The 24,479-nt window shown below is 44.1% G+C and overlaps 1 protein-coding gene across 1 annotated transcript; it reads right to left on the bottom strand.

The window, feature by feature from the left end:
- Positions 1-5,298: 5,298 nt before the first annotated feature.
- On the bottom strand, positions 5,299-8,030 carry TCL1A (TCL1 family AKT coactivator A). Its single transcript, XM_036106147.2, has 3 exons — positions 7,911-8,030; positions 5,753-5,923; positions 5,299-5,355 (listed from the first exon to the last, which is right to left on the bottom strand). The coding sequence occupies exons 1-3, from the start codon at positions 8,028-8,030 to the stop codon at positions 5,299-5,301; spliced, it is 348 nt and encodes a 115-aa protein (XP_035962040.2).
- Between the last annotated feature and the right edge of the window lie 16,449 nt (positions 8,031-24,479).

A 24,479-nucleotide genomic window follows, 5' to 3' on the forward strand; every position in this document is an offset into this window, starting at 1 on the left:
GGAGAAAAAAACTCCAGATCACTTCCACTACAATGCAAAAATGTTAAATAAAATATCAGCAAAGAGATCCACCATCATACCTTATACATCATGACCACATGGGGTTTATTCCAGGAATGCAAGAGTCAATAACCAATATTAACATGGTATTATTAGAGTTCAAGGAAAGTATCATATGATCATCTCCTTAGATATGGAAAAGGCATGTTAACAAAACCCAATCCCCATTCAAGTTAAAATTCAAAAAAAGAAATTGAAAGATATTTAACATGATAAAATACAAATATTTCAGCTCCAAAGCCAGGCTCATGCTTAATGGGGAAACTCTAGAAGCTCTCTTGATAAAATTAAGAAAATAAAAGAATGCCCAGCACCTCCACTATTTACCATAGTGCTGCAATATTCGACAAGAGAAAGGAGTTCTAACCAAGAATTAGAAAGGAAGAGGTAAGGGGCACCTGGATGGCTCAGTAGCTAAGCGTCTGCCTTTGGCTCAGGTCATGGTCCCAGGGTCCTGGGATCGAGCCCCGCATCGGGCGCCCTGCTCAGCAGGAAGCCTGCTTCTCCCTCTGCTTGTTGCTTCCCCTACTTGTGCTCTGTCAAATAAATAAATAAAATCTTAAAAAAAAAAAAAAAAAAGAGAATATCATCTCTCTTTGTAGATATTATCATTATACATCTGGAATACTCAAAGACTAAATTAAAACTACTGTAAATAATGAGATAATTTAGTATATAGCGGATTATAAAATCGACATACAGGAAACAGTAATAGGCATTTTATACACACACGAGTACAGATACAACCCTTCAGGCAACGTCCCGTTAAAGATGACAAAAAGGAGAGACACCCTTACAATAATAAAAATAAACAAAAAGCCCGAGAATAGCTTCAACAAGAATGTGCCAAACCTTTATGATTAAAACTATAAAGCATTCTGAAAGACACAATGTAGACTTAAATAAAAAGCAAGACAATGTTCTCGGACAGGATGACTGCGCATCGTAAACATGCCCAAGGTGCAGAAAGGACAGGTTGATGGTGGGGGGGGGGAACTCCAGGATGGACGGGAGGCTGACAACACCAGAGCCTACAGATCACTCTCCCCGCCACTCAGAGTCGGGTAACCTGACGTGGGTGCTTCCCGACCCGATGCCCTGAGCAGTATATACGGCCCCACCTATGGAAGATTCATGCCCAAAGAATTAAAGCAGAGTCTAATCAATTTAATGGCAGGTTTACAGGAAATAGGAAGAGGAGAAGCATAGAAAGGATATTCTGGGAGGCCATGAACGAAATCCAGGTCTACAGGACAATCTACCTGCATAGATTACAAGAGACCTGAGACACGTCAACCACCCGCTGTCTGTGGAAAGACACTGGAGATCAGTGAGGACATCTGAAAACAGACTGGGTACGAGAGGGCATTAAGGAATTACAGTTAATTTTGTCAGGTGTGATAATGGCATGGTGGCTATCAGGAATAAAAGTCTTGACTGTAAAGATACGTTTGTGGGTGAAATTCTCAAGTACTTAAAATACTTCAGCAAAACAAACAAACAAAACGGATCCCCATTCTGTATGGGGGGAAAGGAAGCAGGATGGGCGTCTGCGTTTGACACTGACAGACGTTTGTGCCCTGGGTTCATCCGTTAGCTTCAGGAATGTTGTTCCTTTGAGTGCACCCCCTCATCAGTTTGTCCCCTTCTGTGCACATACCCAGGCTCGTTACCCCCGGGTCAACCCACCCAGGAAGCCAGGCTTCTCCGAGCCCCCCTAACAAAGCTCAGAGAGAGGTCAACCCTCTTACCTCCCCTCCTCTTGGCGCCCACCCGTCACAGCACTGGAACTTTCCCTGATGACATCACCGTCCATCTCTAGGTGACCAGATCCCAAGGTGGGTCACTCACTCCTCTTCACTCAGCCTCCAACAGCATGTGTTCCTCGGTCCCCTTCTTAAAACACGTTCTTCTCTCGCTTCCAAAGACACCACCACCTCTGCCTAAGTGACCTCAGTCAGGCCCTGGCTTTAATGATCATGTGTATTTTTTTAATGCCTCCTACATTTATCGTTTCAGTCCGGACCTGTGTTCTGGACCCCTGTTCAATCAACAGCCCATCAACACTCCGGAATCAGAGGCCTCTGGAACTCAACACCACCCTAAACCCGAACTCTGCTACTTCCCCCTTTGCCCAAGTCTCGTCCCCAACTCAAGTGGTGGCATCACCGTCCACCCAGCCGTTTCAGCTGAAGCCCAAAGTCACTCTTGCCATGGAACACAGAGATTCTGCATTGTATTTACAGTTAATTCGTTAGGGCCACTTACTCTTATAAAACGGCCTTTTAATGAGCAATAATACTATTGCCGTTTCTAATTTCCACAGCAAATTAAATGTGCACCGCGTGCCATTTCCTCTCCCTGGGACTCTCTTCCCTGCTTTAAGAATCTAGCTCTCTCTCATTTTCAAGGTCCAATCTTAGAGGCCACCTCCAGAGACGGGAATTTCTTCCCCATCTGACCTAACTCACCAGCAGATTACCCTGTTCTATCTCCTCTGTAGGACTATGCACCCCAAGCTGCTCACTGGTCTTCTTCCAAAACAAGAGCTGCGTGAGAGCAGGGCCTGGGTTCTGGTCACTGCTGTATCTGGAGCCCCCAGCAAAGTTCACAGTGCCGGTCTGACGTTTCCCAAACAAGCATTTGGAACAAGAACAGTCCGTCTGCTTGGGCTGCTGTAACAAAATACCAGACACTGGGTGGCTTAAACAACACATTTATTTCTCAAGGTTCTAGAGGCTGGGAAGTCCAACATCAACGTGCCGGTAGACTGGGCGTCTGGTGAGGACCTTCTTCCTGGCCTGTAGACAGCTGTCTTCTGTGTCCTCACTTGACCTTGCCTTTCTGTGTCTTCCTCTTCTTATCAGGGTGCTAATCCCATCACAGGGTCCCACCCTCATGACCCCAGCTAACCCTAACCACTTCCCAAAAGCTCCACCCGGAGCCTGGAGGTTAGGGCATCAACGTATGAATGTGGGGGGGACACAGTCAGCCCAAAACATGAACGTTCTTCTTCCTGGGCCAGTTCCTAAAATGAGGCAACTGGTTGATCTCTGACATTCTTCCTGCTCTGACGTCCTGATGCTCAGTCCCTACCAAGAGGGGTCTGTCTAGGAAGAGCTCCCACACACCAAACTCTTACACTGGCAAGCCCTGTGCAAGGCCATGGGGTTAAAATCACAAGAGGGGCCCCATGTCTATCTGTCCAGGTAAGACTGGGATCAGGGAATATAAAATAGGAGAAGCGGTACTTTTCTTAGAGAATTTTCTTATTAGATACTTAACAAAATCCATATCATTCCCCCCACATCTCTCTGTGATGAGGAAGCTACAGACTGGTAACACACAAGGGGTGAGGACCAGCACGCCACACAGGATGGATCGCTTCTCCTGGAAGGCATCCCTTGGTAGTACCTGAGGCCCTGCTTACCTCCTCAGGAAGAGGGGGGCAGGGCACGGGGTGGGCTGGGCTGTGACTGCTGGGGACAGTTTCAGGTGAGGAGAGGGACTCCTGCTGACACTGGAACTAGGCACGTAAGGACAGTGCTTGGTGAGTGCCCCCGCAGGGAGGAGGGACCACACAGAGGGACCTTGAACACGAGGAGTTGCTGACAAAGACTTTCTGGGGTCACGGACTCCAAGGGTTCTCAGATCATGCCTCCAAGAACACTAGGGTTCTGAGCATTTGGATTACATGCAAGCAAAAAAAGGAAGGAAGGAAGGGAGGGAGGGAGGGAGGGAGGGAGAGGAGGGAGGGAGAGGGGAAAAATAGATTTCCAGCCTTCTCACCCAAGTAAAAGAAATACACTACATTCATGAGTATTCTTTCCCTTTCTAAATTTCTAATTTGGTGACTGACTGCCTGTTCTTGCTTCTCTCCAGGAATCCAGGTCACGGACAGAAGCTGGTTCAAGCACAAATGTAGAGAACTGTTTTACATTTAATCAACATTGCAGTGTTCACACTACATACAACTTCATAACACCAAGGTGTGTGGGCACCGTTAAAAAGAAGAGGCCCCTTCGACCTCTGTCCCCCTACACATGGGCCACCCAAGGGTGTCCGCAGTGCTCGCCGGCTCGGCCTCCCACTAGGTTGTGAGCCGTGGCCCGTGGCCCAGCGGGCTCCTTGGTCCTGCACGCAGATCTGGGCTCCTCCCGCGCCTTCCCTCGAACTGTACAGAGCCTGCCTGCGCAGCAGGGGCTTTTATAGGCACGGTCAAGTGCAGACATGCACCAAGTGCGACGGCTGGTCCCGGGGCTCTAAGGCCTGGCCCTGTCTCAAGTGAGTGGGCCCCATTCCCTTGCGGCCAGAGGCGCACAGAGCTGAGGGAACAGAGTGAGAAGCAGCCACGGGAGGCCACGGGAGGCCACGGCAGAGAGAGGCCAAACGCCATCAGCGGACGGAGCTATCCGGACGGCAGCTAGAGCTGGGGCAGCTGGGGGAAGCCGCACAAACCTGCCTCCTCTCTAGTCCCAATCTGCCGGGGGGGGGGGGGGCCAAGGGGGCTGCAGGCAAGCCCCGCAGGCCCCGGGGAGGGCTCATCCTCTGCCCCTCGCTCCCTCCCAGACTGGGAAGTGGCAGAACCGAACACGCAGGGCCGGGAAATGAAGGTGAACGAAGGCCAGCAGCACTTGGACTCCGGGGGCAGGAGGAGACAGGAGCTGCGGGACCTGGGCCCAGAGGCCAAGAGAAGGACAAGAGAAGACAGAGTCAAAGGCAAAGGGAAGGACGTGGCAGAGGCATGGGGCGGGGTGGAGGGCGGGCAGGAGCAGAGCTGCTGGGGTGAGGATGCACAGGGAGCTTGGGGGTCACTGTGGGGCCCCCCTGAGCTGAGGCCTTGCGTCTGAGCCAGGGCAGATTACGAGTAGAGCGAGCAGCCTGGGGTCAGAACACCGGGGTTTGGAACCTGCCCAGTCACTGTGCTTCCTCAAAGCTCATTTTTGTAACCTTGAAATGAAATCATTCCTAGCTCGGTCGATGTGATGATCGAGCAGCAGTGCCCTAAACCGCGAGGCCCTGTAGATGTGCGTCCCTACTAGGAAGGGGGCTCCCCTCAAAATTACTAGCCCCCAAGGTGCTAAAGGGGAGCGCCTGGATGCCCAGACCCGGAGACCCTCAGAGGGCAGTCCGCTGGGGGTGGGAGTCAGCACTGCCTTCAGTGGGGGGAGGGTGTTCTTTCTTTCTGCCCCGGTCACTCTGGACTGACAGGTGCTGGCCCCGAAGGTACTCACCTGGTCATTCATCTTCCAGGTCCGGCAGCTGCTCAAGGAGCATGTCCTCCTTGCCACTGAACTGCACGAGAGAAGGGGGTGAGAGGCCGGGCCGGGCAACTCTTCCTTCTGTCCTTCTATCCCCACCCCGGGCCTTCCAGGAGCTTCCAGGAAGCTGCCTGGGGGCGGGGGATTCTAGGAGCCCCTCCTCCCACCAGCCTTCACCCCCTGGCTGCCCAGCGGAGAGGCCCCCCTGGGCTGAGGGGGCTTCTGTTAGACCTCACAGAGTGGCCCAGGCAGTCACTTCTGACCTCTCTCTAATCCAGTCCTTTAAGAACCTGCAGTGTAAACTCCTTCCCTTGTTTAGCTTTTGGTGCAGAGATGGGGGAACGGATACAGCTCTGAGGCCAGACATGGGGGGCGGCGGGGCAGGGCCCCCCCAGATGACCCGACGGCCCCTGGGAGAAGGACACACTTGCCTCGATGTGGTACACTATGCGCCAGAAACTCGAGTCTGAGCCTCGGTATCTTCTTCCAGGGTAGAGCTGCCACATGGAAGGCAGCGGGCATGGGGCTAGTAGGCTGGGACACACAGCCTCCCCCAGGGACACATCCTCCTGACGCATGAGCACCTGGAGGCTACTCTCCGTCTGAAGGGAAGGGAAGACCAGGGCACGCCTTCAGGGCCCGGGCTCCCCAGCACGCAGATCCCCAGAGTCCTTCCCACCCCGCTGGCAGCCCGGCCGGCATCTGAGATGCTGGTGATCACTGTTCCCAGCAACGTCCCCCCTTATGCCATGCACGCCCCTCTCAGGGACACTGGCGAGGCCAGGATGACCGGCACTCACAGGTGTCTAGACACCCAGACAGGGCCACATGGAGCCCGCTGCTTCCTGACAGACTTAAAGCTTGTCCCTGAGCTTCCTTAACTGCAGTGTGGTGCTGATGTCAGCTGCCATGGGGTTTTATTTTATTTTATTTATTATTTATTCAACTTTTTTTTTTTTTAAGTAATCTCTATACCCAACGTGGGGCTTAAACCCACAACCCCAAGATCAAGAGTCGCACGCTCCACCGACGGAGCCAGCCAGGCGCCCCCCCGTAAAGCCCCACTGAAACAGGTGAGAGAATACTTTTCCCCACCTCCACCACCACCCCTCTCCTGCAATAAGCTAACTTGCCACCTTATGGTCATGTGCCTCCCAATCAGCTCCCCGCACAGCAGCCGGGGTGCACGTCTAAAACTCTCCAGTGGCTTTTCACGGCAGGTAGAAGGAACTGCAATCTTAACCACGGTCCACAGACCCACTAATGTGGGCCCCCGCCTCCCTCATCTCCCATTCTGTCCTTCACCCTCCACCCTGTGCTGGCCACAAGGGCCTCCTCGATATTTCGGGGACATGTCACATTCCCAGTAATCTCTTGCATTTGTGGTCCTCTGCCTGGAACATTCTCCCTTAGATCTACACAGGGCTCACACCCTTCTTCGAGACAGGTCTCTGCACAAATATAGGTCTATAGGGACACATTTCAGCAAAATCCAACTCTCTGAAATACCCATGAAGCACGCATGTCTATAAAAGGGAGCTTCACAAAGGTCTGCATGACAGGCAAGTGCAAGTTAATACTCTTGAGGGGTCTTGCCTGTAGACCCCCTGCCCCACTCGTTACTGCCTCTCATCCTGCACAGCAGCCTCAATTATTCTGATGTCCTGCCCCTCCCCACCCTGCAGTGTCAGCTTCAGAGTAGCAGGATTTTATCAAATTCACTGCAAACCCTCACAGCCTAGAACTGTGCTTGGCATATAAACTAGGCCCTCATGTTGGTTCAATAACTACTTTCCAAAGCGGAAATCATTCTTTAAATTTTCCATCCATGAAATAAATTGGAATTGTTAAAAAATAATTCAGATCATCCTGCAAGATGTAAGTGGAAATCACCATTCTTGCTGCGTTCGTATAGGTTTTCTATATCCTTCAACCACTTTTGGTCTGCTTGTTCCTTTTTTTTCTTATTAAGTCAACCTTTACATATTAAGAATACCAGTCCTTTCAATTACATGGGGGTGAATCCTGCCCCACAGTCCGCTAGCGGGTTATGCTTTGAGCATAACTTATAATAATGATTATGTGAAATACACTGCTTTGTGGTTTTGGTGTCATGTTTAAGAAGATATTCGCCAACCAGAGCTTTTAAAAAAGATATTCACCTAAATTCTCTTCAAATACCCGACTTAAAAAAAGTAAATATTTGATGTTTAAAAGTACATATATGTGTACTTAAAGAAGAAATTAAATGCCAATAAACATGGTGGTTAAGAGCCTGGAATGTCAAGCCTATCACCTACCAGCAGGACTACTTCGGGCAGGTTTAGAGGGTGTGACTCAGTTTTCTCATCTGTAAAACGGGGACACAGCCACTCCCGTGTAAATTTTGCTGTTTGCTGTTCTGTAACGTAACCGTCCTGCTAGGACACACTTTAATGTTGCTCTTAGTCCGGCCCTTATACCACTGCGTTCCTGGTGAAGTGCGCTCCCCCGAGGCGCCCCGACACCCCGAAGTCCGGGGCAGGGCCCCCCACGTGGCGGCCGCGGACGCCCACGCCGCCCGCCCGGCCCGCCCCAAGGCCGCTGTACCTCGATGGTTATGGGCAGCCAGGTGCGCTGGTTCTCGTCCACGTACACGGACCTCTCCCAGATCCACAGGTGGTCTGGGTGCAAGGCTGTGTGCGCCCTGAAGAACGGGAGCTCGCCCATGGCGCCCCGGGCAACTCAGGGGCCGCCGCTGGAGCCTCTCGGACCGACTCGCTGGTGCGCGGGACGCGGGACCCCGGCGCTTTATAGCGGGACGCGCGCGGGCGCCCCCCAGCGGCGGGGCGGGAGGAGGGCGGGCGCGAGGCAGGATCCGCTCTGGAGCTGGTCTTGCTCCGGGGGACCCTGGCCGCGTTTAGGAGAGCAGCCCCAGCCCCATAGACTCGTGGCTTTTTCCACGCCCCCAGCCCTCCAGCTCCCACTCCCCACTGCTGGGGAGGCACCCCTGTCTGTGGCCTTTGGCCTTTCCTCTGTCAGGAGGTGCCGGCGTCCTCCACTCCCTGGGACGCCCAGACCCCCACTGTCCGAGTCAGCCACTGTGTGTGACTGCTCAAGTCACACCCCAGACCGGGACGCCAGGCCTCTGCTGGGAACTCACAGTCGATGCCAGGCAACCCAGAGCCAGGACCCCTTCCTCGTCTCCTGGGATCAGAAGAGAACCATGCGAGCCTGAGCCAAGCCCGGACTTTCCCAGGTTCACGGCATCACCTTCAGCTTGTGCATGGGGTGTGAGAATCAATTTCCTTGGCCAAGTGCAACTCTTGAAGCCCCAGTCCCCCCCCCACACACACACATTTTCCACGGCTTTGATGATGGTGTGGTCATCTAATGGCTATTGTGAAACACGGTGGTGAAGAAACATGGGGTTTTCCTTTTACAGGCTTTGAATTCATTGGTGAACACATCGTTCAAAATGAATGCTTGAAAAGAATCCCTTCTCTCCACTCCAAGATCAATGGAATTGAAAAGTCCCTGGGTTATATGATCAAACCCACTCTCTGTAAATTACAGCAAATAAGGAAAACAATTTCACTTCATTTTGCAGTACACCACATGCCCATTAAGGCAATTAAGAAAATAAAGTACAATGAGAAACATGTAAGCTGAGCTCCGGCCTCGTTGCTCAAACATCACCATTGGCAGCAGTTTGGTGCTTCATCTTCTAGCTCTTTCCTGTCTCTCTGACCAGGCGCTAAGAAAATAACTTTGGGATCTTTTGCAATATCACAAAAGTGAGAATGAGCTTAACCCGGATCCCCTGATAGCAAAGGTATGTATTTGCTTCTCTGCGGATCCAGACAACCTAATTCCCAAGAAAGTGCTGAGGTGGCCTACGATAATAGAGATGTAATTGGATTTACCGGGAACACAAAATAGAAGACAAAAGCCAAAGCCGAGTGGGGAGTGGAGGAGGCAGACATGAGCCCAGCAAACCTCCTTGCCAGGGCAGCCCCTGGTAGTGCTAGTATTTAATATTCAGACTTACGGCATTCAGGCTGATTTCCCTGTGGATAGTTCTTAATTCCAGACCCAGATAGCCACTGGGAGCAAGATAATATGCTAATATGTCTGCTGGGGAAGTCTCAGCCCAGTCCTGAGCCTTGAGGTAAAAAATGATGACAAATCCAGCTTGAACAGTGTGGCAAGGGAAGGGGGCACCTACGAGCCAGGGTGGCCACTGCCCAGCCGTGTTGATGGCTCCAGGACCCAGAATGCCACTGAAATGCCAATTTCATTACTACTCCTTCTGCTTTTCGAAGAGGTCCCAAAAAAGAATAAATAATGGAGCAAGATTCAGTCTCCCTTGGCTGGATATGCTTCTGAATGTTCTGGGAATATATATGATCCTTACACCCCCGACCCCCTTTCAAAGAACAATATATGCCTTCCGCATCACATGAGGGCTTCTTAATATTGAGCAAGAGTGTACGTCATTCTTGTTAGGATTTAGAAAATCATTTGAGAAGGGGTTCCAAAGCATGCAAGTGGCATAAGATGACTGAGGAGTCCATAGGGCAGCTTCTGGGGGGGCCCTTGAGCCTTCTTTATGGAAGTCCCATGAGAAAGGAATAGCTCCTGTGTGGTCTCAGGGACAGGCAAGCCTCTTCAGTGTGTTACCTGCCCCATCTTAGGGCTCGAAGGTCAGCGGGCCTAGCTTTAGAGTCATATACAACTTCCTGACTCCTTTATTTGTCTACAAGCTCCCTGAGGATAATCAAGTGTTTCATTTACAAAGTAACACAAAGCAATTATTTTGCGTTGTTTTTTTTTTTTTTTTTAAATATAGAATCCTTCACTGATGCTTTCATGTTCTGGCTTTGGATCCAGTTTCAACTCTGCCTCTATCACCCATGAGTTTGGCAAATCCTTTGCCATCTTGGCCTCATTGCCACACCTGTGTAATGAAGGGGCCCTGCTAGCTGCCCTCGAAGCCCATTCTAACTCAACAGTCCCTGATCCTCTGATAAAGTTGTCTAGTAGGAGGTTAAGAATGGTTTTGGGCAGAGTGGTTCTGGATATGAAAGACCACAATGGAATTTGTTTTTCAGGAGTGAGGAGGCCATCTTCTTGGTTGTGCCCCAAGGAAGAGCCTTGGGGGTGAGTCACGACCATCAGTAGGGTCTAGAACCTTGCTATGTAAGTGTGGTCCCCAGTTCAGCTATATCTCAAGCCTTCCCCAGATCAACTGGGTCAGAATCTGCATTTCAGCAAGATCCCCAGAGGACTGGTGGGCACGTTAAGCCTTGGTCTACGGGGGGAAACAAGAGGGAGAGATGGTGGGTGTCTCATTCTACCATTTCCCTCTAGATTTCTCTAACTGTGACGCAAACCTTGGATATATGACTCTGTATCATTTAGTTGTAGGCTCTCTTATTTTCTGTCAAAATCACTTCTAATATAGAAAGTGTTTTCCTCTTAAAATCCTGGTCATCAGTGTCCTCCCAACCATCGGGCAATGACCAGCAAGCTATAAAGAAACTACTTAGAGGGGCACCTGGGTGGCTCTGATGGTTAAGCATCTGCCTTCGGCTCAGGTCATGGTCCCAGGGTCCTGGGATCGAGCCCCACATCGGGCTCCCTGCTCGGCGGGAGGCCTGCTTCTCCCTCTCCCTCTCCTCCTGCTTGTGTTACCTCTCTCACTGTGTATCTCTCTGTCAAATAAGTAAATAAAATCTTTAAAAAAAAAAGAAAGAAAGAAACTACTTAGAGCTACATAGGTCTCCAGGCCTCTGGGCCTTATAATGAACAGCCGGAAATCACTAAGCTAGTGGATTGCAACCCTCGCTGCTTATTAGAATCACCTGGGAAGCTTTTATAAAATACCTGTGTCTGGACCTCACCCCAGACCATTTAGACGAGAATCTCTGAGACTGAGGCTTTGGTGTGCTTTCTTCCCCTCCCAAAGGATTTTTCAGGTGATTCTAATGTGCACTGAGGATTGAGAACCGCTTCTCTGAGATTTGAGCGACTGTTTATGAGGTGTGAACAAGATTTATAAAACTAAATAACCATGAAAATGTTAAAGGTATTCTTTCTACCATCAATTCTCATTGTAAACTTCCCCCAAGCACGCACCTGACTGCCTTCCCTCTGCCCTGATATGTAGGTGTTAAAACATCCATGCTAGTCACCTAGAAAGGATTTTGTTTGTTCCGACAGCTGGGCCATATTTTAGATAATTAAGCCTGATGATCAAGTGAGCCCAGGAGTAAAGGGATGTTATGGCCTTTCTCCCAGGGGATGAAATTTTATCTGTAGATTAATGGAGAGTGTGGGAAGGATATTCCAAGTGGAACTCGGGGACTGATCATAGCCTTACCCACTGCATGGCTGGCTACTAGCTCTCTCTTCACGCTTAACAGAATTTTCTTTATGTTTTAAACATTTTTCAAACTTCAAGGTGTGTATGAGGATCTCTTTAAAATGATTCTAATTCAGTAGGATTGGGTTGAGACTCGGCATTTCTAACAAGGTCCAAGGTGAGCCTGAGGCTGAAGGTCTGTGAACCACCTCTGGGTAGCAAAGGCCCCTACTAACCCAATACACACACCACACAAATGCAAAAGACACCCATAGCCCTAACTCAAAATGCACCGAATAGTTGACCCTGACAAGCTGGGGGAGTGAGCAGCATGTAGGAGAATTGCAATGACACTGAGCTAGAAATGAGGCATCCATTTGCCCTGATGAGTTCAAGTTTACCTAAGTTGTATCAGAAATATTTCTCAACCCTGGGATTTATTCCATACTTTGGGTATTATGCTCACAGTGTGGCTGGTCCTACATATTGGCTTGTTTCTGGTTCTTCCACTTCAATTATTCTTCAGTTTAATTTGATTGCATTAGTTTGGCCTCAGAAAAATATTTCACATATCTCTTTATTCCTTCTAGAAAACTGGCTCATAATCTTCATGCTTCTAATATATATAAGCTGAGATAAATGATTAACTAGGTACTGCTTTCAGCTTCGACACTGAAAATTTCCTCTATACCATTTATCCGATAACTCTTGACCTAGATTTTCAATTTTAGGATATTTTATTTTTTTTCCAAGAAAGTATTCTTATGCCCTTCAGATGAATACCCACAAGTGGGATTTCTGGATCATATGCTAGCTGTATTTCCAATATTTATTTTTTTAATTATTAATAAATTTCTTTATTTTTTAGATTTATATATATGTATTTTTAATTTCTGTATAATTAACATACAATGTTATATTGGGTTTCAGATGTACAATATAGTGATTCAATAATTCCATACATTACTCAGTGCTCATCGCAGTAAGTGGACTCTTCATCTCCTTCACCTGTTTCGCCCATCCCCTTGCCCACCCCCTCCTCTAGTAATCATCAGTTTGTTCTCTATAGTTAAGAGTCTACCCTTTTGTCTCTTTATTTCTTTGTTTTGTTCCTTAAATTCCACATATAAATGTAACCACATGGCATTTGTCTTTCTCTAACTGCATATTTCACTTAGCATTGTACCCTCTAGTTCCATCCGTGTTGTTGCAAATGGCAAGATTTTATTCTTTTTTATGGCTGAGTAATATTCCATTGCATATATAGACCACATCTTCTTTATCCATTCATCTATCGATGGACATTTGGGCTGCTTCCATAATTTGACTATTGTAAATAATGCTGTAATAAACATTGGGGTGCATATATCTTTTCAAATTAGTGTTTTCTTATTCTTTGGGTAAATACCCAATAGTGTGATTCCTGGATCATATAGTAATTCTTTAATTTTTTGAGGAACCTCCTTACTCTTTTCTACAGCGAATGCACCAGGTTGCCTTCCCACCAATAGTGCACCAGAGGGTTCTTTTTTTCTCCACATCCTTGCCAACACTTGTTGTTTCTTGTGTTTTTGACTTTAGCCATTCTGACAGGTGTGAGGTGATATCTCACTGTGGTTTTGATTTGCATTTCCCTGCTGATGGGTGATCATGTGTCTGTTAGTCATCTGTATGTCTTCTTTGGAGAAATGTCTGTCCATGTCTTCTGCCCATATTTTAATTGGATTATTTGTGTTTTTTAATGTATGTTGAGTTGTATCAGTTCTTTATATATTTTGGATACCAATCCTTATCGGATATGTCACTTGCAAATGTCTTCTCCCATCAGTAGGCTGTCTTTTGGTTTTGCTGATTGTTTCCTATGCTGTGCTGACTTTTTATTTTGATGTTGTCCCAATAGTTTATTTTCACTTTTGTTTCCCTTGCCTCAGGAGACATCTAGAAGAATGTTGCTATGGCTGATGTCAGAGAAATTACTGCCTGCTCTCTCTTCTAGTGTTTTTATGGTTTCAGATCTTACATTTAGGTCTTTACTCCCTTTAGAGTTTATTTTTGTGTATGGTGTAAGAAAGTGGTCCAGTTTCATTTTTTTTTTTTTTCATATAGCTGTTCAGTTTTCCTGATATCTTTTGTTGAAGGGACTTTTTCCCATAGGATATTCTTGCCTCCTTTATAGAAGATTAATTGATCATATAATCGTGAGCTTATTTCTGGGTTTTCTATTCTGTTCTATTGATCTATGTGTCTATTTTTGTGCCCATACCATACCATACTGTTTTGATTAATACAGCTTTGTAGTATATCTTGAAATCTGCGATTGTGGTACCTCCAGTTTTGTTCTTCTTTTTCAGGATTGCTTTGGCTATTTGGGGTCTTTTGTGGTTCCATACAAATTTTAGGATTGTTTGTTCTAGTTCTGTGAAAAATACTGTTGGCATTTTGATAGGGATTGCATTAAATGTATAGATTGCTTTGGGTAGTATGGATATTTTAACAATATTTGTTCTCTCAGTACATGAGTATAAAATATGTTTCCATTTATTTATGTCCTCTTCAATTTCTTTCATCAGTCTTTTATAGTTTCAGAGTAGAGATCTTTCACCTCCTTGGTTAAGTTTATTTCTAGGTATTTTATTATTTTTGGTGCAATAGTAAATGGGACTGTTTTCTTAATTTCTCTTTTTGCTACTTCATTATTAGTGTATAAAAATGCAATGGATTTCTATATATTGATTTTGTATCCTGTGACCTTACTGAATTCAATTTTCAGTTCTAGTAGTTTTTTGTTTTTTTTTTTTTTTGGTGGAATCTTTAGGATTTTCTATATATAGTCTCATGCCATCTGCAAATAGTGAGAATTTTACATCTTCCTTACTAATTTGGATGCCTTTTATTTCTTTTTGTTGTCTGATTGCTGTGGCTAGGACTTCCAGTACTATGTTGAATGAAAGTGGTGAGAGTGGACATCCTTGTCTTGTTCCTGACCTTAGGGGAAAAGCTCTCTTTTTTCACCATTGATTGTTAGCTGTGGGTTTTTCATATAAGGCCTTTATTATGGTGAGGTATGTTCCTCTAAACCTACTTTGTTGAGGGTTTTTATCATGAATGGATGTTGTACTTTGTCAAATGCTTTTTCTGCATCTATTGAAATGATAATATAGTTCTTATCCTTTCTCTTGTTGATGTGATGTATCATGTTAATTGATTTGCAGATATTGAACCACCCTTGCTTCCCAGGAATAAATCCCATTTGATTTGATCGTGGTAAATGATTTTTTAAAATGTGTTGTTGGATTTAGTTTGCTAATATCAATTTTAGGATATTTTAAAAAGGATTTTGTCAATATCATGTGGAACTTCTTTTTATATATGAGGTGTACAAATATTATTATACTATCTTCTAATATGTATATTTTGTATACTAGGTCATAATCTAGTTGCATGTTAATTTTTCCAAATATTTAGCCAATTTCCCAAACATTACTGAATAATTTTTCCTTCGACACAAGATTTCTGACACTACCAATATTGAATACCAAGTTCCCATGTAGACATGGGTCTGATTCTGGGCTCTGTTCTGTTCCATTTGTCTGTTGCTATGGCAAAACCACACTTTAAAAAGTTATGAATTTGAACTTGAAATACTTGGTGGAATAGGTCCTCCCTCTTTGTTCTTTTTCAAAATTGTACTTTTGCATCTCTGAATTTTTTCTTACTACTTTTGGGATTTTTATTGGCATTTCATTGAATTTGTACAGTTGAGGAAAACCTCTGGTGTTCTTTAATAACATTTTATAATATCCTCCATAAAGTGTTACATATTTTGTTTATCTTCTAGATGTTTTATACCCTTGTTGCTTTTGTGAATGGTATGTTTTAATGCTACTTTCTGGCATAAAATTTTGGTGTTGACTTTGTAGCATCCTTGCTAAACTCTCATATTAGTTTTGATGGTTGGTTTATCTGCAAATGATAGGTTTTTTTTTCACCCTTCCTTTCCAATCCTTATGCTTCCCTATGTCTCTCTATCCACTCCCCCCCTTTATTTCTCTGCCTCTAATTCTTTCTGTCTCATTAACTTTTAGTGTCTGTTAAAATATGTTAGATAACAGGAGTGGGTGATGGCAGGCATTCCTTTCTTGTTCCAGTCTTTAATAAAATTCTTCTAAAGTCTAACCAGTAAGCAGGATGTTAGATGAAAGTTTTGGTAGATAAGCGTTATCGGTTAGAAAAGGTCCTACCATTCTTCATCCTTAAGCTCTTTACTGTATGTGTTGAACGGTATTGGGTGCCTTTTCTATTGAAATGATCTACACCTGTGGTGAAGCACATCCTGCAGGTTGCCTACCCAGCACTCATCTCCCTCTTCTTCCTTGCTGCAGAATGCTCACTTTTGCCTGGCTCTACCTCTAACCTCTTTATGTAACTGAGAATAAGGATGACCCAGCTGATGGATAAAGCCTGATTTCTCTAAGGCAGTGCTTGGTTTGGGGTGGCTACATGCCTCAGTTCTGGCACATGAGACCTCCATTGGGTTTTTTTTTAGAGCTCAAAAGTACTCGGCTATTATTTCTTCAAATACTATCTTTCGTTCTCTTTATTTTCTTTGCTTATTTCTTTTTTCTTTTTTTTTTCCAACCGAAAGAGAAAGAGCAGTGCAGCATGCTTGCAAGACAGTACCATCTAAATGAGGTGGGAGTAACAAGATGGGAATTCCCACATCCAGAGATGGTTATGCCTAGTGGGAGGGGAGAGTGGGAATGGGTTGGTGGCCATTCATGAAAGGATTATCCAGAATTTTACAGCACGAGCATTTGTTCCAGCTGACATGAAGAGCTCACCACCCCCCACATCCACCGCCCCTGGTTAAAGGGAAAGTGACATCTACCCTCTGGGAGAATGGTAATCAGGGTAGGAGTTGGGGCAGTGCCCTAGAGGGATAGCAGTAGAGGGAGGAACAAGGAGTCCATAAATAAGCAGAGGACTCCTACCCACTGGACACCCAGCCAAACTTTTTATCCCTGGAAAGGAGGAAGAAATATGCCCATGGAAGTTCTGCCCATCCCCCAGATAGATTCCAAAAGCAGGACAGCTGAACTTTTGTAGGGGAGCATCACTTCCTAGATGAACTCACAGAAAGGAATCACGGGAGGGTGGAAGAACACACACAGCAGAAAAGAGAGGCAACAAACAGAAGAACTTACATCTGAGGGATTAGAGCTATCAGAGCAGTCAGACAGGTATTTAAAACAAGCATAATTGGGGCACCTGGGTGGCTCAGTCAGTTAAGCGGCTGCCTTCGGCTCAGGTCATGATCCCAGGGTCCTGGGATTGAGCCCCATGTCGGGCTCCTTCCTCAGCGGGGAGCCTGCTTCTCCCTCTCCCTCTGCTTGCCACTCCACCTGCTTGTGCTCTCCCTCTCTCTATCTCTATCAAATAAATAAATAAAATCTTAAAAAAAATAAAAAATAAAAAAATAAAACAAGCATAATTGATATGCCCACAGAAAGTAAGATAATGTTTTATGGCAATGACACAAGCATAAGTGGTTATTTACAAGCGTAAGTGGTTATTTAAAAAAAACCATCTCCTGGAGATGCAGTACTGTAGGGATACATGCACAGCCTCTGGAATCAGGTTGCCTGGATCTACATCAGCCATTTATCAGGTCTGTAACCTTGGGCAAGTCACTCGCCTTCTCTGTGCTGTGAGTTTGTAAGATGGGGATAATAATATCCCATCTATTCCACAGAGTTTTCACAAGGATTGAATAGCCAATATTTGTAAATTGTTTAGAATAGCACCTGACATACAGTTAAGTACTCAATTAATGTTTGTTCTTATTATCTTGGAAACAAAAATAATGCAATTTTGAAATAAAAGACTCTGTAGGTATGTTGAATAGCCTGGAAGCCTGGAAGTTATCTGGGACTCTTCCTAAATGTGCCAGAGATGGGTAGAAAGGTGGAAAGTGTGAAGTTAAGAGATGTGGAGGATAAATTTACACTTATGAGGATTTACATCAGAAGAATTCCAGCAGCAGAGAAAAGAGAATAAAAGGGAGGAAATGTTTGAATGAATAACTGAGAAATTCCCAGAACTAAAGAAGATTGGTGTTATCAGAATAGAACAAGTAAGGGGAAAGATAGCTAAACACACCATAATTAAATGTCAAGGATAAAAGTTTTTAAAAATTCTGTCAACAAGAAGAAAGATCAGAGAATTCAATGCACACAGATTTCTCACTGACTATAATACAAATGTCTCCACAATGCATTTGAATTAGAATTATATATCCAGCTAAACTATCATTCGAATGTGAAGATGAAATGTGAGCTACCCTCACTCCCCAGACCCTATCTGGCACATAGAGGCAGCTCTTTAGTAGGACAGGAAAAACTCCAGAAGAAATAAATGAGATACAAGCCACAATGGAAGATCATCAACAGCAATAATAACAACAATATTGTCTAAAAGTAGTTTTACATTTTTTTTCTTAAAATATGGAAATAAAATTCTAGACATTAACATGGAGTGGAAATGGGGTCAAAAGAATGAAGCAACGTAAGTAAATTCCAAGGTTCTTTTTTTCTTTTTTTTTTTTTTACTTTTTTTTAAAATTAAGTAATCTCTACCCACAACATGGAGTTCAAACTCATGACCCTGAGATCAAGAGTTGCATGCTCCATGGACTGAGCCAGCCAGACACCGTGCCCCCAACAAGGTTCTTTTCTTTAAGGGGAGAATAAATAAACTGATTAACTTTAGATGTTATGTTATGAAAAACATGCCTTTAAATGTAAGTTTAGGGCAACTAATAGAAGGTTAAAAACAGGATGTAAAGAGCTATCTGTTTTTGGATAGATAAGATAAAGTAGATAGTCTGAACAATATTTCAGCTAAAACAATGAAAATTCTAGATAAAACGTGTCTCAAAAATCTTTCTAAATGCATCACTGAACTGACAAGAAAGTAATAAATCAGAGGCCAAAGCAAGTGAGAGCAGAAACTCAAAGAAGTAATGGACCAGCCAAGCAGTTTACACCCCGGGGACCTGTGCTAAAGCCTGGTGACCTTGAGCTTCCAATTTACTTTTGGACATTTCTTAGACAGCAGTACACTTCGTAAATGTTTATTTACTGTTACATCTTATATGTTTTTTTCCATCCTGGTTTCACTTCTTGATGGAGTGATTCCTCTAAGAACAGTTTTATGGAGGCATCTGTATGGTAAATTTCCATGGATGTGCTGCCCAATATGTAGCCACTATTTACATGTGGTTACTGGGCACTTGGAAGTGTGGCTAGTCTATACTGAGATTTGCTGTGATATGAAGTACACACTGGATTTCAAAGACTCAATACACACAAGTGCACACACATACAAACACACAGAATGCAGTGTTACCCTTGCCCCCAAATATGCTAGCTTCCTTCATTGAACTTTGCAAGTGTTTGCTCTTAATCTTTGTCAACAAAGAGTCATGAATTTCTTGGGACCCTGTGTGTGTGATATGCAAGCAGATGGGCTCTGAGTAGAGCCTGAGAGGCTTTTCTAAGAGCAGAAACATGAGCTGTCACCTGTAGGCATTACATTATCCAAAAACTGCACAGAATGCTTTTTACTGACTCTCCAGTTCTGGGATATCTTCCGGATAATTGAGGCTGCTCAAGGGAGCTCTGGGCAGGGGGGATGTCACAGACCCTCTCCATAAAAAAAGGACATTACTTTTACATTTAATAAAGAAGTTGTGATCAGGATAAATAGAGGGGAACTTGGGTACTAACCACAGCTGGACTGCCTCATGAGTAGTACAGGTTTTCTTCCTCATCTACCTTCTTATTTTTGTTTTTATTCTATTTTTCCATTCACTGTGCTTCCACTCAGTCAAATATTCCACCCATTGCAAATAAAGAAAAAACAAACTAAAAAGTTCCTTCAATGACTCAAAACACCATTTGGTCACATTAGGAAAACTTCTTTCCCAGTCAGAGGAGAGTGATCCATCAGATCAGCTCTTTCTTTGATGAATTCAGAGAAAGTAGCCCAGAGGGTCACCTGGAAGGAACATCAAGGACCAATGGGGCTTGTTTGACTCCACTGAGGACCTGGGATGAATGCCAGAAGGAGTAAGTGTGGGGCTGGGTTGGTGTGTTGGTTAATTTTATGTGTCACCTTGACTGGGACAAGGGATGCCCAGAGAGCTATTTAAATATTATTTCTGAATGCGTCTTGAGGATGTTTCCTGAAGAGATTAACATTTGAATTGGTGAGATGCATAAAGCAGTTGGTCCTCCCCCATGTGAGTGGGCATCATTTAATCTGTTGAGGACATGAATAGACCAAAAAGGTAGATGAAGGTTGAATTCGCTCTCTGCCTGACAGCTTGAGCTGAGACACTGGTCTCCTGACCTCAGGTCTTCAGAACTGGACTAGAATCTACACCATTGTCTCTCTGGCTCACAAGCCTTCAAACTATGTCTCTATCTTTCCTGGGTCTCCAGCTTGCAAACTGCAGCTCATGGGACTTCTTAGCGCCATAATTGTGTGAGCCAATTCCTCAAAATAAATCTCTTTATCTATCTCTCTGTGTGTCTCTATGTCTCTATCTATCTATCATCTATCTATCTATCTATCTATCTATCTATCTATCTATCTATCTATCTATCATCTATCTATCTATCTATCTATCATCTATCTATCTATCTATCTATCATCATCTCCTATTGGTTCTGTCTCTCTGAGAACCTTGGCTAACACAGATGTAACATTGTGGGGTGGGAGTGGGAGACAGGGGTTCAACACTCAGGTGTACTTGGGCAGGAGGCATGCTGGGATCTGGAAATGTAGACCTGCAAGGATGGAAGCTGAGACCAAGCCAGATGTTTCCCGTAGGTGAGGCCAACCAGGTGGTACACTGAACAGGTACAATGAAATGGAGCTGGGAAGATCAGCCAAGATTACACTAGAGTCATAAATATGGATTCTAAGCACGTTATTATTAAAGGGTGTAACTGCAGAGAGGACTTCCTGGAAGGTTCATTAACTTTGGCAAAGTGGAATAAAAATAGCAACATTATTTATTTGCATTGCTGGGAAACGAGCTGGAGATTGCAATCTGAAATTCGAAGTTAGGCATCAGGGTCCTGGAATTGTCTGCAAAGTTGTGTTTATATGGAAATACATGACTTTCTTTTAGCGAGAGTGTCCAAAACTCTAAAAATTACCAATTATGTGATCTATTTTTTTTTATAGCTATCGTTTTTCCCTCTCCTTTATGACAACTTAGAAATATCATTTTTAGGGGGGTGACTGGGTAGCTCAGGTCATGGTCCCAAGGTCCTGGGATTGGACCCCATGTTGGGCTCCCTGCTCAATGGGAGGCCTGCTTCTCCCTCTCCCACTCCCCCTGCTTGTATTCCTGCTCTCGCTATCTCTCTCTCTGTCAAATAAATAAATAAAATCTTAAAAAAAAAAAGAAATATCATTTTTTGGGGGGAAAAAGTATCTCCCTCCAGAGTGTGACATGTGTCCTTGAGTTTGTAAAGAAAGTAATATAAACAAACCTTCTCTTACTGACTCTATTAGGTTAAGTGATTGACCTTATTATGATTTGGAAATGTTCATAAGGAGTCTTTCACCCAGGCTGATCTCCCCTAATAGTTAAAGACTGTACTCCCCCCACCCCTGTGCCTTTTTAATTCTGTTTACTTTCCAAGCATTTATTTGCTTTCACTTTTCTTCCTGTGAGCCACTACTTTCTGATGGTTTCTATGTATCTTAATTTTTCTAATCTTTTGTCTGATTTTGCATGATGTTATTGGATAAGGATGACAAAGGCTGTGTAACAGCCGTTTGTCTTAAAGCTTAGTGGCCTCACTAAGATCTTTTTCATTTCCTGGTTGCCATTTGTGCCAAAAATTTGACCACTGGATTATCTGGGCCTTGCTATATTTTATTAAAGCCAAGCAAATCAGTTGTGGCAATAACCTTTGGAGACTAGAATATATTTCAGGAATATCAAGTCAAAGTTACTGTTTTTCCCTCATTCTAATTTACAACCCTCTGCTGTTGGTTTTATCTCTTCTAGTGTTGCTAGAGAAAGTCATAGCATCTTTCTGATTTAATACATTCATCATGCCTGTCCAACACTCAGCTGTCTTGCTGGCTTATTATATTACTCATACTGAAGATTTCAGACTTACTCTTTTTTTAACTCCCCACTTGAATATAAGCTCCATAAGGGCAGGAGACTTTATCTTGTTTCCTTGTATTCTGAGCACTTAGGATTCTGCAAAATATTACAGAAAGAAATAAAAAAAAACTAAATAAATGGAATGATAGTATATATCATGGGTCAGAACACTCAGTATCATGAAGATGTCATTCAAAGCAAATCCAATCAAGATACCAACAAGTTTTGTGGGTTTTTTGGCAGAAACTGACAAGCTGATTTTAAAATTCATGTGGGACCAAAAGGACCAAGAGCAGCTATCTTGAAGAAGAACAAAGCAAGAGGACTACCCAATAGAAAGCTATAATAATTAAGACAGTGTGGTAGACTCAAGGATAGAAAAAGTCAAGAATGGGATAGCATAGAGAGTCCAGAAACTGATCCACAAAAAGGATACTGAAACCAATGGGGGTAGAATGCTCTTCTCAACCAGCAGTGCTGGGTGAAGCAGATATACACATGAACCAATATGAATCTCAATTATTACTTCATACAATATACAAAAATATTTCCAGATGGATTGCAGATTTAAATGAGAAAGGTAGGGGCACCTGGCTGGTTAGTTGGTAGAACATGTGGCTCTTGATCTCAGGGCTGTGAGTTTGAGCCCTACACTGGGAGAAGAAATTACTAAAAAATAAAAAAAAAAAAAACTTTAAAAAAAATGAGAAAGGTAAAACAAAGTTTTTAAAGGAAAATGTAACAACATCTTTGAGATCCTGAAGTAGGCAGGTTTCTTAAGCAGAACATAAAATCACTAATCATAAAGGAAACTAATAAATCTGGACTATATTAAAATTAAGGAAGTCTAGGGGCACCTGGGTGGCTCAGTTGGTTAAGCGTCTGCCTTCAGCTCAGATCATGATCCTGGGGTCCTTGGATCAAGCCCCATGTTGGGCTCCCTGCTCAGTGGGGAGTCTGCTTCTCCCTCTGTCCCTCACCCCGCTCATGCTCTCTCTGTCAAATAAATAAATAAATAAATAAAATCTTTAAAAAAATAAAATTAAGTTAAGGAAGTCTATTTATCATGAGGCACTATTAAAAGAAGGAAAAGGCAACTCACAAAGCAGGAATAGATACTTTCAGTACAAGTATCTGAAAAAGGACTCTAATATAACATATATAAAGAACGTCTACAAATCAGTATGAAAAAGAGACAACCCAGTAGACAAATGGGTAAAATATTTGAATGGGGACTTCACTGAAGAGTAGTAATCCAAATGGCCAACAGACATATGAAAATAAGCTCACCTTCATGAGTCATCAAGGAAATGCAAATCAAAACCAAAATGAGATATGACTATATGCCTACCAGAATGGATAAAAAGGAAAAAAAGACAGAAAATACCATGTGCTGGTAAGATTGTGAACAACTGATCTTCCTACCTTGTTGGGAGAATAGTAAATTCATTCACTTTGGAAAGCAGTTTGGTAATTCTACTAACGCTGAAAACATGGAACCGCATCACCCAAAACTTCCATTGTTAGGTACAGACCCAGCAGATACGTGTACAGATGTCCACCAAAAGACGTGTACTAGAATGTTCACTGCAACACTGTTCCAAACAGGCTCAAGCTGGAAACTACTCAAATACCCACCAATGGTTGAATGGTTTTCATTCCACTGTGGTGTATTCGCACAATGGAACACAACTTAGCAATGAGAATGAACAAACTTCAGTTATACACAACAAAATGGATGAATCTCATGAACATAAGGCTGAGGGGAAAAAAATTCAGCCATGAATGAACTCACAGACACCATTTGACAGAAGAAGTCAGATTCAAAGGAGTACATACTCTATGACTCCATTTATAATTGCATTTGTGAAAGGTACAAAAAGAGGCAAAGCTAATCTACAGTATTAGAAGTCAGGAGAGTGGTTACCCTCAGTGGGGAGGGGTAGTGGCTGGAAGGGAGCACTTGGGGAGATCCTGGGAGTCTGGTCACGTTCTCCTTTTTGAGGTGGGTGCTATTTGCACAGCTATATTCAGTTTGTGTATGGTCAACATGCTCTATATTCCTGATACTTGCATTTTGCTCTATGTATATTTGAGTGAAAAGGTTCTATGTTACAATCAAGTGACCATCAAGTGTTCAATCATATGAAAGAGAAGTTAATGAAATGCTGACAATTAAGAACCAAAGGATTGGCACAGGCTTAGCTGCTGTAGGAGCTTGGAGGTAGGAGTAGTCCCTGGGGTCTTCCTGGAGGAAGGTGTGCTGGAGCGGCCTCAAACAACAGACAGGCTTTGGATGAAAAAGAATAGGTTCTTTGGCTCCAGACAAAAAAATAACCTTTGAAAAGTAGGTCAATAGTTATAGCCTATTCTTCTGATCCAGAGAAGTCTTTCTGACCAGACTTGCATAATTCTTTTTTTAATAAAGATTTTATTTATTTATTTGAGACAGAGAGAAAGAGAGAGAGAGAGAATGAGCAGTGGTGGTGGTAAGGGGGCGAGGGAGAGGGAGAGGCAGACTCCCCGCTGAGCAAGGAGCCCATCCCAGGATCCCAGGATCACAACCTGAGCCAAAGGCAGACACTTAACAGACTGAGCCACGCAGGTGCCCCCAGCC

This window comes from Halichoerus grypus, chromosome 8, assembly GCF_964656455.1.
Source record: "Halichoerus grypus chromosome 8, mHalGry1.hap1.1, whole genome shotgun sequence".
NCBI lineage: Eukaryota > Metazoa > Chordata > Mammalia > Carnivora > Phocidae > Halichoerus > Halichoerus grypus.

Excerpts from the sequence above, each read along its gene's own strand:
- TCL1A (XM_036106147.2), bottom strand. The coding sequence starts at position 8,030 with ATGGGCGAGCTCCCGTTCTTCAGGGCGCACACAGCCTTGCACCCAGAC. Across the intron at positions 5,924-7,910 it reads GGCTGCCCATAACCATCGAG|ACGGAGAGTAGCCTCCAGGT; the intron begins GTACAGCGGCCT and ends CCTTCCCTTCAG. Across the intron at positions 5,356-5,752 it reads GCATAGTGTACCACATCGAG|TTCAGTGGCAAGGAGGACAT; the intron begins GCAAGTGTGTCC and ends TCTCTCGTGCAG.